At 48.0% G+C, this 15828-nt stretch overlaps 1 protein-coding gene across 4 annotated transcripts; it reads right to left on the minus strand.

Annotated features, from left to right (window-relative positions):
• Positions 1 to 6298: 6298 nt before the first annotated feature.
• On the minus strand, positions 6299 to 10813 carry LOC119269489 (protein IQ-DOMAIN 1-like). Of its 4 annotated transcripts, none has more exons than XM_037551331.1 (6): positions 10555 to 10813; positions 9207 to 9315; positions 8711 to 9100; positions 7961 to 8182; positions 7490 to 7609; positions 6299 to 7342 (listed from the first exon to the last, which is right to left on the minus strand). In XM_037551331.1, the coding sequence occupies exons 2-6, from the start codon at positions 9282 to 9284 to the stop codon at positions 6653 to 6655; spliced, it is 1500 nt and encodes a 499-aa protein (XP_037407228.1). In that variant the 5' UTR covers positions 9285 to 9315; positions 10555 to 10813; the 3' UTR covers positions 6299 to 6652. The 4 variants fall into 4 exon arrangements, with proteins under 4 accessions (XP_037407228.1, XP_037407227.1, XP_037407226.1 ...); XM_037551330.1 differs by having other exon boundaries at positions 10550 to 10813; XM_037551329.1 differs by having other exon boundaries at positions 10545 to 10813.
• Positions 10814 to 15828: the final 5015 nt, after the last annotated feature.

Raw genomic sequence — 15828 nt, forward strand, 5'->3', positions numbered from 1 at the left:
GTTTGGTAATGACCTATGTTTTCAAGGCGTCGCCTAGGCGACGCTTAGGCGTCAGAGCGCTCGGGGACGTCAAGGCGTCGTCGTCGCCTTAGTTTTCTATCTAAGGCATCTGCCTTGTGTTGTTGAGGCGTCCAAGGCATCGCCTAGGCGGATAAGGCGCCGCTTTAGTTGATTTTGGACGCCCTGGACATGCGTGGGCAGGTTGAGCGGGAACCAGCAGTTGGCGCGCGCCAGAAAGAGGAATTGGTGGGAGGGAAGAGAAATTGGGCGGGAGAGAGGGGGTAAACAGAGGCAGGAGAGAGAGGGGAACACACCCGTGACTCCAAATCAAGGGGAAAAGAGAGAGGAGCTCTCTCCTCTCACGCCGTTGGCCCAGATCCGCTCCTCCGCCGGCCTCCCCCTCTCCGGCCAAGCTCCTCCTCCGCAGGCCCTTCCCCTCTCCGGCCAAGATCCATCTCCGCCGGCCCTCCCCCTCTCCGGCCAAGCTCCTCCGCCGACGGTGGCCCTCTCCCAAGGTACGGCTCCTCTCTGCCTCTCTTTTCCCCTCACCTGCCCATGTTTTCTGATGGTGCTGCTGCTGCTTGTGCCTCACTACCTTGCCTCTAAACCCTCTGTTTAGTATATGCATGTGTAGATGTGCTGCTTGTGCCTCTGCCCTCTGCCCACTGCCCTCTATTATAGTAGTGTTAGCTGCAAGTTGTGATTAAAATAGTTGCTGATTGTCCTTGTTAGTTGATTAGAATAGCAGGTTAGTGGATCTTCTTTATACTAGCTTATTATTAGAATAGTAGTTGTTTGTCCTCTGCGGTTGTGCCCTCTATTATATTGTTAATTGTTTGCACTTTGCACTTTGCAGTCCCACAATGGCAGATGCAGGAGCTAATGGGGGTGGTGATGCTTATGATCCAATGGAAGATCCAGAACGCATGCCACGGAGGTCAAATGATCCAGGCTGGAATTATGGGTATTGGTTGAAACCTGGCAACATCAATAATGTTGTGTGCAATCTTTGTGGCAAGATAACTAAAGGAGGGATCAAGAGACACAAAGAGCATCTTGCTGGCACTGGTGGGGATGCAACAGGTTGTCCAAAGGCTACCACATAGCTTAGGAGGGAGATGTTAGAATATTTGGAAAATAATAGGAGAAACATAGGACAGCCAGATGACGATGATGATGATGATGATGATGTAGTGGAGGTAGATGCAGCAGGGACAGTTCAAAGCTCCACTAATGCAGCAGCAGTTCAAGGCTTCGCTACAAGACCAAGTTCAGGGACAGCAGCCAAGAAGAACAAGAAAGCCTTTGCGGTAAAAATGTCAGGCAAAAAGTTTCAATCTGTTGCAACCAAGTCAATTGTTTCCATGCTTAGGAAAAAACCTAAGGATGTTGTCGATGAAAGACGCTCCGGTTGCTCTCAAAGCACCATGGAGTCCAGCACAAAAACACCGGAAGAGAGGCACTATGTGAGTATGCAGTGGGCATTGTTTTTCTACGAGTGTGGCATTCCTTTCAATGTTGCAAGCTCTAGGCAATTCCAGATTGCAATAGAAGCCTCTTGTCAATATGGCTCGGGTTACAAGCCTCCTTCTCCTCATGAGCTGCGGGAGTCATTGCTTAGGGATTGTGTCAAGGAAACAAAAAAGTTGAGGGTGACACACGAGGTAGCATGGAAGCAATATGGCTGCACACTAATGTCAGATGGCTGGTCCGATAAAAGGGGACGCCACTTGATCAACTTCCTTGTAAACAGCCTGGCGGGCACTTACTTCTTGGAGTTGGTTGATGCATCAAGTTAATGCCAAGATGCTCGGATGATAGCAGATTTGCTAGAGAAGAGAATCGAGGATGTCGGTAAAGAGTATGTTGTCCAAGTTGTCACCGACAATGGTGCTAACTACAAGGCAGCGGACAAGATACTAATGGAAAGGATTCCTACACTATATTGGAGTCCATGTGCATGCCATTGCTTGGACCTAATGTTGGAAGATATAGGGAAGCTAAAGGCATTTAAGAAGCCTATTGCACGGGGTAGACGAGTCACCACTTTCATCTATAGGCATGGCAGAATTCTTAGTCTAATGAGGAAGGCAACGGGTGGGCTGGATCTTGTGAGACCCGCAGCCACTCGCTTTGCCACATCCATTCTTGCTCTTAAGAGTTTGGTCAAGCACAAGCAAGCATTGAGGAGTCTATTTACATGTCAAGCATGGGTCGGAAACAAATTGGCGAAAACTGCAGCCGATTTGAATGTGCAAGACATTGTGCTTTCAGCAGATTGGTGGCATGCAATTGAGGACTGCCTTAGAGCTTCAGGTCCACTACTTCGAGTGCTTAGGGTAGCGGATGGTGATGAGATTCCTGCCATGCCAGAAATGACAGCATTAATGAGGTTTGCAAAGGAGAAGATCAATCAAGGTTTTCCCCACCAAAACAAGCAAGCTTTGCTCAAGAAGATCGTTGACATTGTTGACAAACGTTGGGAGAATCAAATGGATCATCCATTATATGGGGCTTCTTTGTTTTTGAACCCTGGAAAATACTTCTCTATTGTTGAGAGTGGTGATAATGCCCTAATTGGTGAGCTAAGAAGTTGTTTTAATGATGTCCTTGCACGAACAGGACTTGATGTCAATACTCGCAACAAGATTGATGCACAAGCCGTTGACTATGAGGACAAGAGAGGACCCTTTGCTAATCAGATGGCAATCGATAACATGGTCGGAAAAAACCCTCGTAAGTGAACTAAAGTTAATTTCAACAACAAGCAAGTTAATTTCAGCATGTTATTTTCTGTACAAAGTACAAACTCCTAATGCATGTGTGTGTTTATTTTACCATTTTAGTTGATTGGTGGCGTTCATATGCTGGTCGGGCAGTTGAGCTACAAAGGTTTGCAACGCGTACTGTTAGTATTTGTGCTTCATCATCCGGTTGTGAGAGGAATTGGAGCACATTTGAACATGTGAGTAACTTCTTTGTCTTTATTTCATCAAGAGAAAGTTAGTTTCAGGCTTTCAGCAAGTAATCTCAGCAACTTATTTATTCACTCTATTTGCTATTTGTAGATCCATACCAAGAAAAGGAACCAGTTACAACACCGACTCTTGAATGACAATGTCTTTGTTTCATACAACCAGAAGAACTTGGATAGGTTTCAAAAGAGGCATGAGAAGATGGGTGGCAATAACTATGACCCTCTAGTCATTGAGGATTTTGATTGGGGCAATGAGTGGGTTGACCCAACAATACCTCCACCCCAAGGTGCACAAGGGTGTCCCGATGACATTTCATGGGAGCTTGTTGATGAGGCTGTTGGTGCAAGTTCGTCGCTGCAAGGTCACAACTTTCCTAGAGCTAGCACCATGGCAAGGGGGGCCTCAAATGTTAATGTCCAGTACCAAAGGCAGCACAAAAGGGCTGCTCCGTCACCAACATTTGTTCATGAAGATGACGAAGAGGATGACCAAGAACAACAATCAAGTATCCCCAATGGAGAGGATGATGATTCAGACTTTCTTCAAGATGATGTTGATGTGACCGATGATGATGAAGATCCAACTAGTGCTGACCAAGATGGCGAAGACAACACAAATGCTATCATGGATGAGTTCGATGATGGCCATTGAGAATTGAGTGTGGCCAGCCTTGCTTATGATCATGTGTTTGCCTGTTTGGAATCTAATTTATGTTGTGAACTTGTGAACCTAATTTATTGTGTTGTGGACCTAGTTTATGTAATATGTAATGCACTCATGTTTGTCATCTTGTTTTGCACTTTTTCTGTCATTTACTCTCTGTTTTTTACCAATGGTGATCTATTAATTAAGTCTAGTTTTAACCATATATGATATATGTTCATCTTTATGCAGATTTCTATTGTGGAAGGCAGAAATGGAAAACAAGATGGGAGGAATGGATGCTATGTGGGCTCAACAACCAGGAAATTCAAGGAATGAGTCAGTTACATGTCCACTCATGGCTGCCATATTAGTACCCCTAGCACCTAATAATAAGTGTCTAAGGCATCGCCTCGCCTCGCGCTTTGAGCGCCTAGGCGTTGAGGCGCCCCCCAGCGCCTTAAAGCGCCTGGACGCCTTGAAAACATAGGTAATGACCGCTTTAGAGGGAAGCTCTTGCTGAAATCACTAGTTGAGAAGTACTTGTTGCAAAGATCACTTCAACTTTCCGGATTGTGACATGTGGCGCACATGCAACGCGCCACTTGTCACAACCTGGGAGTTTTTCCTTTTTTCGTAGATCCATTTATTCAAAACATTTTATCTCTCAAACCGTGTGTCCAAATCTTAAACCGCTTTCGCCATTGGATTCTTCGCGTCGAGATCTTCAAAACTAGATCCTATGTTGACAGATTTTGACGAATTTTTTTTCACGAAAAAATCAAAAACTGAACTAGGAGCACGGGTTTTTCCCTTTTCGAAAGATGCACGCTCGTGCCTCTCACGAAATCACAACCGTGCCTCTCGCGGAAGCAAAATCGTGACTCTCGCGGAAGGAAAAAAAAGAGAGAACGTGTTTTTTTCTTTCGTTTCCGAGGAGGCACGACCGTGACTCCCGCGAAAGCACACCCGTGCCTCTTACGCAAGCAAAACTGTGACTCTCGCGAAAGGAAAAAAAATAGAAAATGCGTTTTTTTTCGTTTCCAAGAGGCACGGCTGTGACTCTGCCGAAAGCACAACCGTGCCTCTCGCGGAAGCAAAACCGTGACTCTCGCGAAAGAGAAAAACAGAAAACATGTTTTTTTCTTTTCCAAGAGGCACGGCCGTGACTCTCGCGAAAGGAGAAAAAAACGCATTTTTCGCGCAAAATTTTTTTTTTGAAATTTTTTTGGTCGGAAAGCTAAGGAAGACCGGTGGAAAACCAAAACATCGAAAAAATCAGAAAAAAATCGTTTGAATAGCCGAAAACGCATGCGGAAAAATAAAATAAAATCCGAAGGAAGCGCCCAGAGCACGACATGTGGCGAATGGCTGAGAGCGCGCCAAGTGAAGTTGATCGTTGCAAGGCTCCCGAAGGAACGCTCGTTAACTAATGGCTCCCGGCTCTTGCTTTAGCCAAGGACCTGAATCTTGACCATTGCATCAGATTGTCTCGATGTTATCAATGACATACATCATCGCGCTGGAGGAAGAAACGGTGCCATCGACGTGGAAATAGTTGATAGGGGAAACAATTTTCAGTCTTGTACTTTTATTCATGAGCTTAGGAGCTTCAATTAGGAAGCGCACAATCTCACAAAATTTGCTTGTAACTTAGATATAGGATATAGGGTGTCATGTGTGGCTGGGCTCTCCCCTGGACCAGCTTGTACCTTAGAATGTTAATCAATAAATCAACGCGAGATAGAGTCAGTTCTCGCCTGGAGGAGTTTGCGAATGGGCCGGTCCAACTGGGCACAACCAGGCGCCTGCCTAAATGGGCCGGGCCAGCACGGGGGAGGCCACTAGCTCGTTTTTTTTTTGTTTTATGTTTTTGTTTTTTACTTTCTTTTCTTACTATATAAGTGTTCATTTTGTTGACTTGTTTAGTGTTCTTGATTAGGAGTCTCAATCAAGTGACATAGTGTATAAGAAGAAAAGAGAAAAAAAAACTTTGTACAAATCTTCATGTAAGATCAAAAGAATATAGCATTGACAAAGACATAATGAATTCTCAGTCAACTGAGACTTAGCAAAATTGTTCTTGATTTCATAATTTTTGTGCATGCGGGGGGCGGCGGCAGGACCAGAGCTTTTTTGGAATCATACCGCAACCAAGTCATACCACTAGTATATCTCTTCTTATTGAAGTTGGTTGTGGTACCTTTGAAGAAACGTTACGTCAGGTGCTTAGGGAGTACCACCAGATAAAGTGTTGGAGTACAAGTCAAGCATCATGCGATAGCCAATAGGCATTGCCTAGAAGCAGTGGTTGCAGAGGCAAATGCAAAGCGAATTTGGTGATAGAAAGAAGATAAACGTTCCTTTTCAGCCCACCACAAGCTACAGCCAGTATATGGTTAGCAATCACGCTTCATAATCCTGTTGCAACCTGATTGGTAACTGAACCCAGGTCCCTTCTGTTCTGTCAACCACAATGTTGTTAAAAGAATCAGCAGCCTGAATGCCAATCGTGGTAGCCTTTGATAGAAGAAAAATACAGGTTTTATAACAAGTGCAAGCCAACTGGGAAAAACTGAAACTGCTCTATGTACCAAGTACACCAACTCAGGATCATCCTGAAACAGTGATTCAGTTGGCATAACATATAGTACATCAAAAACACGTGCATATCTCAATAGTCAGGAATTTTTCACGTCTTACATTTCAAGCATGGTGACTAATAATAGTAGAATCCAAACCAATAATGTACATATACTCTCGAAGAAAACTCATAATGTACACTGAAGGCCACGCGCACACCAATCATCTCTCACTTTTTTTTACCGCTTCACATTTCCTTCTCTGCAGCACCACACACCACAATCCACAGAGAAAAACCTCTGTCTGCAAACAGTTAGAATTGTCTCAAATCAACCCGGACAGATCATACAGTTTCACGGAGGAAGCAATCTAAACTAGAGAATACAAAAACGGAAAAGATGGCGATCTAGCAATCATGGGTGACAGCGCCTGACGTTCATCGGGTCATATCAGGCAACATTGACATCCTTCAGGGAGGCAGGATCCACCTTTGGAGGATCCGAATGGCGCCTCGCTCTTTCCTTCAGCTTATCTGCGGGTGTGACATTTGGTTTCTCTGCAGCTGGGAAGGATAGGCGCTTCTTTATCGATGAGTGGACCAGAGATGCTCTATCAGGGACCTCAAACTTGTCGGCGAATACCATGTGGTACCGAGATTTCGCTCTTGCAGACTTTGTGGACTGCATGTAGCTGGGGAGAGCTGGGGTGCTTGTTAGGCTCGAATCGTCCTGGATCGAGCCTCCACCTGTGCTCAGCCTCCTTGGGCGCTCAGAGCGTATGCTTGTGATGCTCCTCAAGTCATCCTCCCTGTATAGCCAGCTATCTCTTGGGCTTGAAGGTCTGAATTTTCCTGCAACAGAGGGGTTCTTTGATGGCGGGGTTGATGGTGATTGCCGGCTTGGTGGACGGCTCGACTTGCTTGGTGTTGCAGGCCTCTGGATTGAGAGAGCACGGGGCACAAAAGTTCGAGCAGCATTAGTGCTGGGATTCTTTGTCAGAGCACCGTCTTTATCCTTGTTTGACACCACTCGGTTCTCCCAAGGCCTTGCTGACATCCAGCGTTCCATCCAGCTCCAGCCCCAATTAGGATTCCCTTGGTCTGTGAATGTTGGTGTTACAGTTCGACCAGAATTCTTCCACTGCATGAGATAAAGAACATTGAATTGGCAATATAATGAGAAATACTACTACATATGCTGAGCGGAACAATACAATTACAGTAGGTAAAAGCAAGGAGCACACAACAGAAGTAGAAGACACAGGGGAAACCAAAGAAGTCAGCTTGCCTGATGAGAAAATGCATATGCAAGTGCTCTTTCTCGTCTTAGTGCAGCTTCCTGTTTCATCATTAAGCTGGCCTCGATCTGTTCTTTGGATTGATGGCTATGATCCCAGTCTTCATCAATCTGCCAAGAAAGTTGGATTGTAACATCAGAACTATAACTCAATACGTATAACAAAAGTTTAGTGGTATTAGTTGAGAACATGTATGTTTTTTTACTCTTTCTTCTATGTGAGTGGTATGTTTTTACTGTATCATTGATAACTTCTTTTTATGTAAATAGAGCGGAGAACTGTCCGTCAACCAGTTGGCTAGAGGTGCGCATGTGGGTGTGCGCCTATCCCGCCACCCACGTTCGAGTGCTGTGCTCTGCAGGGGGTGTCTCATGGTTGTGTCTCTTTATTTTTAAAACCATATGTTTGGGAAAAGAAAAGATGAAGAGCTTTGCAAGGACTATTTCAAAAAGGGTGCTCACCTTCATTTTCTCAAGTTCCCTTTGGTGCTTCAACTGGAGCTGCCTTTGAAGAGCCTGTTTTTCCTCCTCCATCTTCACCCTTCTAGAGTAGATTTGGGTTTGAACTCTTGCCATTGTTTGTGTGCAATGCAAGGTGTGGGCAGTTTGGCGTTTGACGGCATTTCCGTCAACTAGCGACTTCAGCCTAACAAGTCCTCTGAGTGCACGCAGTGCTCTCCTTGCCTACACAAATATTTTCCAAATTGAGTACCTAATCAATTTATACTATGCAAAAAAGAAGAGTTAGCACTCGATGCAACACAAAAACAGAACATATATATGACTCTTCATCCCAAGAAGTACAGTTTAAGAGTTCTACCCTAATAATGGTTCGCGCTATTCTGAATTATTTTTTATTCAGCTGTCATATCATCATTCACATTCTTATGTGTAAGAACATCAAAATCATCAAATAGAAGTATGATTGAAAATGACCAGCAAAGCACAATCTTGGCTGTATTCCAAATTGGACCAACGACATGATAATGATGGATTAGACAACAACTCTCTCTACCAACCAAATCAGGTATCTTAAAAAGGGTATTAATTCATACCAGGCTGACATCTTACGCATGCCAGTAAAAACTGAAGACAGTGACCCAAAACCAATCGCAGCATATGGTTGCTATTGTATTGCTACCAAGGACAGACATTAATATAGATAGATAACAACAGCAAGCAATAAACATCGCGCAAGTGTAGATTCATTACCAAGTAACCCCTGAAGGCGGTCTGAATCTTGACAGCGGCGAGTTCTTCCTGTGAGCAAACAGGTGTCCTTGATGTGCCCGCGGGGACTGCTGTGAGGCGGACAACCTCAGCAGCGGCCTGGGCAGCGACGGCAGCGGCTTCCGCAGCGACAGCAGAGGCAAGCGCAACAGAGTAGGCATGCTTGTTTTGTTCACTCTCCGTTTCGACTGGCTTGACATCTTTTATCTCCTCGGGCTGTGGCTGAGGAGGCTGCGTAGGAGGAAGAGGCAGCGGCAGCGGCGATGGAGCTACCGGAGTGATGTCTGACACTGTCGAGGTGGGTGGATCAAAGCGCTTTGACTTGCCAAATGGCCATTTCCTCCGGGATTTAGGCTTGTCTGCCTTCTCAGTCTACAGGTGCCAAATGTCAAAATGGTTGAAATGACAAGCTACTGAAGATGAGGGCAGATGCAAAATTGAAGTCAATTGTACATGTAAAGTACAGTATTTTTTATACCTTAGCTTCTTTCCCCTCCGGATCAGAGGAGCTGAACACTCTCCTGACAGCACTGAACCACTTCCCTTTCTTTGCCATATTTGGTGTCCCCTTTCTGCACCTTCTTCACCTAAAGATCAAAAGTTTCAGAACACTAGTGCTAGAAGGGAAAAAAATCATCTAAAAAATGATAGAAGGAAAAAAGGCCAGAAAAATCCAAGGTTTATACAGTCTATAAATCATACTCCCTCCGTTCCAAAATATAGTGCTTCCTCTATTCCCGCGCTTCAACTTTGACCATAAATTTAATCAACGAGACCGACTGCGGCAGGAGCAAAAGTTATACCAGTGAATTCATATTCAAAAGAAGTTTTCAATTATATAATTTTTTCTCCCGCTGCAGTCGGTCTCGTTGGTTAAATTTATGGTCAAAGTTGGACCTCGGGAAGTGCGGGCGCACTATATTTTGGAATGGAGGGAGTAGCATATGTGGATCGGGCACAAGAACAGTTGTTCCACCAAAATATTCAGAGATCAAAAGGTTATGATACTGTCGTTCTCTAATGAAGCAGGCTGTGTAAAAATCTGAAAGAAAGGAAGCAGGTTCTAACACCGAAAAGAAAGCTTACTGACAGAAAATCGGCAACGAAATCAGCTACGAACAGCGGAGCTACGAGGCATGTAAGCGGACCTACAATTCTATTTTAACCGAATCAATTAGGAAAAACATAGAACTACTCCAGATAGCTTGATACGATTAGCTAGCGAGGACATAATCGTGCGTCATAAAGTAGAAAATATGGCAAGAAAGGCATCTCTTGGACGCAGAGATACCCTACTTACTTCCGCGCGTTACCCTTCAACACCCCATCAATCGGTCAGCGAAAATAATAGCAGCAAGAATCAGACACCAACCGAAACAGACTGAATTTAATCCCCCACATAAACCCTCGCCCAACTCCTCCGGAAAAATCTACTCTGCCGCACCTCAAACTTAACCAGGGCAGAAGAGCGCGACAAGGAAGAAGAAGCAATCAAGCAGCGCGGCGCCCGAAAAGAAAGCAAGAGATCCGACTTTCACATCGGGCGAGGGAGAGAAAGAGGCGCGCGAGCTTTCACCTCAAAGGCAAGCAACCGCCGAAAGCCCCGCCCTGGCTGCCCACCTCCGTCCCTCTGAAGCCACCCGTCGTGGGTGGTGGCGCGACGGGTCAGATCAACCGGAGACCGGGGGAGGCATTGCGGGCGGGCGGGCGGGCGGAAAGGAGTGGAAGAAATGGAAAGGGGAGGGGGGGAAGGGGCAAGGGGTGGTGAAGTAGCCCACCTCCCCGAGCTATACTATTCCTCTTTTACTATGCTCACCTCACCTCACCTCACCCGTCTTTCGGAGGGAAAGGAAAGGCGCCGCCGCTTTTATCGCGGCTCACCGTTCCGCCGAGAATTGATTCCCGCCGGCGGGGCCTATGCACACAGCCGCGGGACCACGGCGCGCGGGCGAGCAGGCCGTTGGTGGCGGAGCGTACGGCGGCGAGCCGTTTCGCTTCCCCTCCTCCTCGTCCTGATCTCTTCTGCCTCCTCTGGCGGGTCGCCGTCGCGGTCACGGTCACGGCGTGGCGTCGCGCGCCCCCAGTGCCAGCTGAGACGCGCCGTCCCCTGTCTGTCTGTCGCCTCTTATGGTGGAGGACTGAGAGGAGGCGGCGCGTGACGGGTGGGCCCAGCCCCCAGCCGCAGACGTGCTCCCCCGCGCGTGCCATGCGCCAGTGGCCAAACAACCCCAACCCAGAGCCGATACAAGAAACCGTCGCGCGCACGACGTTTTCCTCCGCCAGGGCCCGCGCGTCAGGGAAGCCCCGTGACACCTGTATCAGGCGTGGCCCGCCTGTAATAGATAGCTCGACCCACGCAAACGGTCACTTTTCTCGAGGTGGATCCATCGCCTCCGTTTCGTTCGGTTTTAACCCCGCGTGTTAATGGGGTGTTTATTAGGGCATGTACAATGGTTGATAAGGTAGTCTTATCTTAAGTCTTGCATGTAATTTAGATATGACAAAAAAAAGAGTCTACAATGGGTCATCTCTTAGCCTTATCTTCAATAACTAGTCATTCCTAAAAATGTGGTGAGACATATTGTGTTAAGAGATCATCTCTTGTCTTCTCTTAAATAAGAGAAGACAAGCCTTTTCTTATGAGTTCTCTCTCCTCCACATCATCATTTATCCTACGTGGCACTCTTAAGATAGCACCATTGTACATGCCCTTACGCCTGATCACGCAAACGCCCCCTCCAGCAAAGGCCTTCTATGCCCGGCTGTTTCCTCACCAGCTTTTGATGAGTACGTAACAGTAACTCGTGTGCAGACTGTAAAGCGCTGCTCTTTCCGCGGCCGTTTCGCTCCGTCTTTGGCTCTTCTTTTCGCCGTCTTGCTCCGCGGGGCGGATCGGAGGCGTGGCGTTGCCGCGATGGCGCAATATGATGCTCCATAAAGAGCAAGCGGATCGGGACGGTTATAAAAGCGTTGGTGTCAGCGGGATGATGAGGCGATGAGATGAGATGAGATCCGTCCGCCACCTGCTACAATTGTTTGCTCCTTGTTTGTTTATCCCTGTGCTGTGCGCCAGCCTTTCGTGCGGTGTCCTGGATCTTGGCGGGGGCCGCACTGCACTGCACTGCACTGCGCCGCGCCGGAGAGTGGAGAGGAGCGGCCAGCGGGCATGGCCTTTTTTCGCCTCGGTTGACGCTGCTCCAGCACATGCAGCACGCCAGCGGATCGGGCAGGCGCGCGACCGGCTTTACCCCACGGCCCCGGAACCCCCCCCCTTTTTTTTTTCTTCCTTCCCTTCTCGCGGGCCGTACCTGCACGCCGCACCTACCACCAACGGCGCTGCCTGCCCCGATTGCACCTTTCGGAAAGAAAAGCTTTCGAATGACAGAGCCACAGTGCTACTCTACCAGCCTGCTACTGATAACCTAGCACAGTAGTACTCCAGCACTGTATATTCGCTTTTCGATCCTCGTCGCCACGCCGAGGCTAAATTTCGTGTTTTGACCCTTTTCTGAAACCTATTCAAAATTTAATTTTAATTTGAAAAAATTTCAAGATCTGACCCTTTTGCTACCGTCAGAGACCATAGCGGTAGGATATAACAGCCTACCGCCAAGGTCCTTGACGGTAGGGTTGCATGTCCTACCGTCAAAAACCTCCTAAGTATTGAACACAGTGTGTGCTTGTGCCTACCGCCAGGCACCTTGGCGGTAGGGTTGTGCAGGCTACCGCCACCCTGGTTGGCGGTAGCGATGTTTTCTACCGTTAAAGTTCCTGATGGTAAGCTGTTAGACCCCACCGCCATATACTCTGGCGGTAGCAAAAGAGTCCGATCTCGAAAAAATTTCAAACTAAGGGGTCAAAACACGGAAAATTGCCCCGCCGCCGAGGTGAAAAATGCGTTTCCGTCGGCGCGTGCTCGTGACCTACATAAACTTTACCGCCAGTGGCTACTCACCACTACTACTGCTGTGTATCCATGTACCCACGGGTCGTCTTGAATAGCTACAAGAGTACTTGCGGTATTCAGTAGCCACACATGTATCCGTCGTCTTGAATACTTCGAGATACGATGCTGTACCGTCGCAACTCGCAACGCAAGTGGCCGGTCGTCGATCGGGAGCCGTTGGCGTAGAATCTTGGCGGTATAATGGCGACCCTGTACCACGGCAAGCGTATTATCTGGAGTGCTGGTACCGTAGTGAACTACTACTAGGGGTGGTGGAGTCGTATTGATGCCTAGTACACGTGAGCCTGTGACTCATCCATTCCATTCTCGGGGGAGCTACGGATAGTGCCTGCTGCTGCTAATCACTTGTGCGATGATGGTTCCTCCGCGCTGATGATTGATTGGTCAGATCCCGGAGCCGCTACGGCGTCCTTGAATCGTAAGTAAATAAAAAAATCAGAATGGAGTGGGGGTAAAGCTAGCCTTGGAGTAACATGGACTGTAACATTGATTATTCCCACGGTGGGGGTTGGATCATCGTAATGTGAGCTTCATTAGGCTATGAGTAGTAGTAGTAGAGAGGAGATAGACCTCACGAGGGGGGATATAGTGCAGGACTATCACGCAGCCATCAGCACCGAAACCATTTCACAAGGATAACAAAGTTCATTTGTGCGGGGAACCAAGGAATCGTATAGGGAATAGTCGGTCCGTGCCACTACCGAAATTGCATATTCGAATTCTGCCGTTCAAATTTAAATATTTCATTATATGCCCATGTGAGTGCGGGGCCAGCACCGAAGTCCACGCCTCCCCACCCGCAGCAACAACGTCGCCGAGAGAGAGGCGGACATCAAGGCAGAGGACGAGGAGCACGCGTGAAGAGAGGCTGCCACGCGGGTCTATGCTTTGGTTTGCTGGCCGCGGGCTCATGAGAACGCCAAGATGGTGGAGATTGAGGCCCGGGAAGTTGCCGTGGAGGCCACCATGCCTTCACAAGTCACGCCTACATCTCGTTTTGTGAGTACATCGATTGGATTGCCGCTGCCACATTGCTCGAGACTCGGTGGGCACTGGGCATCGGATGATGAGAGTGATGCCATGGCACTCACCCGCAACGAATGCGCCAGGCATCAGCATAGAGTTGTTTTAGCCGAGCAGCCGCCGCCACGCTAGAGCTCGGACGCGTAGGGAGCCCACACACTCAACCGTGCAGGGACCCACACCCGATGACCCAACACACTTGTGACAAAGATCGTTTGTCTTTTCTTTTTTTTCAAGTGTGACTCAGACATGAAGATCACACTTGCTCCCACGTGCCCTTGGAGCTCCAAGAGCTTGAGCACGCCACGACAATTCCAACTTATGAGTTCCATGATTCCCGATCAGCCCCCGGTCCAGAGCAGCAAAACGAGCCAAACAATCGTACATTCAAACCCTAACTCGCATGGAGCAGAGTAGACAGAGAGCAGGGCTGCACGAACCTCAAAGAGAATCGGCCATCACTGCAGGACAGAAAATGGATCGCTGCCGAAGCCAGCTCCTGGACAGAAAGATGATCGCCGTCGAAGTCAGCGTAGGGACAAAAAAACTTGAATATGCTCAAGATCATCACCAGATCCTCCGGTTAGTAGCCAAATTCGAGTTGCACCGGCACCAAGGTAAACGTAGGCAGTAAAGCAACCAGAGAAGCCCTCATGACGTAGAAGTAATACCGGAAGAGACAAGGTATGCCAGCGCTGCGGCCAAGAGGCAGACAACAACCAACAATGCTACATATACGTGTAGGGATAGTACGGGGATCAACGAGAGGCCTACTTGGGGATCTTTTGATTGGATCAAATCAGGTGGACGGGCCCACCCCGACTGAAATTCGGGGGGAAGGGGGCGCAGAGATTGGTCAGAAGAAGATTCCATAAAGCCCCTGTAAAATGCCCGTGCGCTTAGTATTATTAGACAGCAACGGCCGGCCAAACCTAATTCACCTGCATCTCCATCTTGTGCTAGTAACACTACAAAAAAAAGACACATCTGTGACATTTTGGGCCGAATGAATTTTTTTCTGTCATACATATGACACTTCTATGACAATAATTGTGACAAAACCCGATATCATCATAAATGTGATGGGCTCCTACTTCTATGACAAAAAATCATGACAGAAAATGGGCTTTTCGTCCTGGGCGGGCCGGAGACGCAGCTGCATGACATTCTTTGGGCCGTTCATGACGGAAAAAACTGTGGTAGAAGCGAGGGGGAGGAAAATTTCGGGGAGTTCCCGGTTACGGTGGGAGGTTGGGGGCCGAGCGATGCGCGTTTCTCTCGTACACGTACGCGCATGTGTGCGAGGCGTTGGCTCTAACTAAACCCGAGCGAGGCGTTGGGTTCTAACTGAACCCGAGCGATTGCACTGCAGGCTACGCGTTACTGAATCCGAGCGATCGATCGATGGCTGTTAACTGAACCCGATCGAGCGATTCCTTCGCTACTGCTGCTATCTGAAGCCGATCGATTGGATGAACAGTGAGCATTGCGAGGGAAGGTTGGATGAACAGTGAGCGGTGGCGTTGCCTCTGGATGAACAGGACCCCGTGGTGTGGTGGAGGGCTGGATGAACAGTAGACGGTGGAGGGGTGCCCGTGGAGGGGTGGTTGAACAGGACCCCGTGGTGTGGAGGGCTGGATGAACAATAGACGGTGGAGGGGTGATTGAACAATAGCCGGTGGAGTAGCGCGTGATACGTCTCCAACGTATCTATAATTTTTGATTGCTCCATGCTACTTTATTTACTGTTTTGGACTATATTGGGCTTTATTTTCCACTTTTATATTATTTTTGGGACTAACCTATTAACCGGAGGCCCAGCCCAGAATTGTTTTTTTGCCTATTTTAGTATTTTGAGGAAACAGAATATCAAACGGAGTCCAAACGGAATGAAACCTTCGGGAACGTGATCTTCTCACCGAACGTGATCCAGGAGACTTGGACCCTACTCCAAGAAGTTTCTGGGGATGTCACGAGGGTGGAGGGCGCGCCCCCCTGGGCGCGCCCCCTGCCTCGTGGGCCCCTCGGAACTCCACCGACGTGCTCCTTCCTCCTATATATACGTACGTACCCCCATTAGACCAAAGACGGAGCCAAAAACCTAATTCCA

The sequence above is a fragment of the Triticum dicoccoides genome, chromosome 3A (genome assembly GCF_002162155.2).
Source record: "Triticum dicoccoides isolate Atlit2015 ecotype Zavitan chromosome 3A, WEW_v2.0, whole genome shotgun sequence".
Classification (NCBI taxonomy): Eukaryota; Viridiplantae; Streptophyta; class Magnoliopsida; order Poales; family Poaceae; genus Triticum; species Triticum dicoccoides.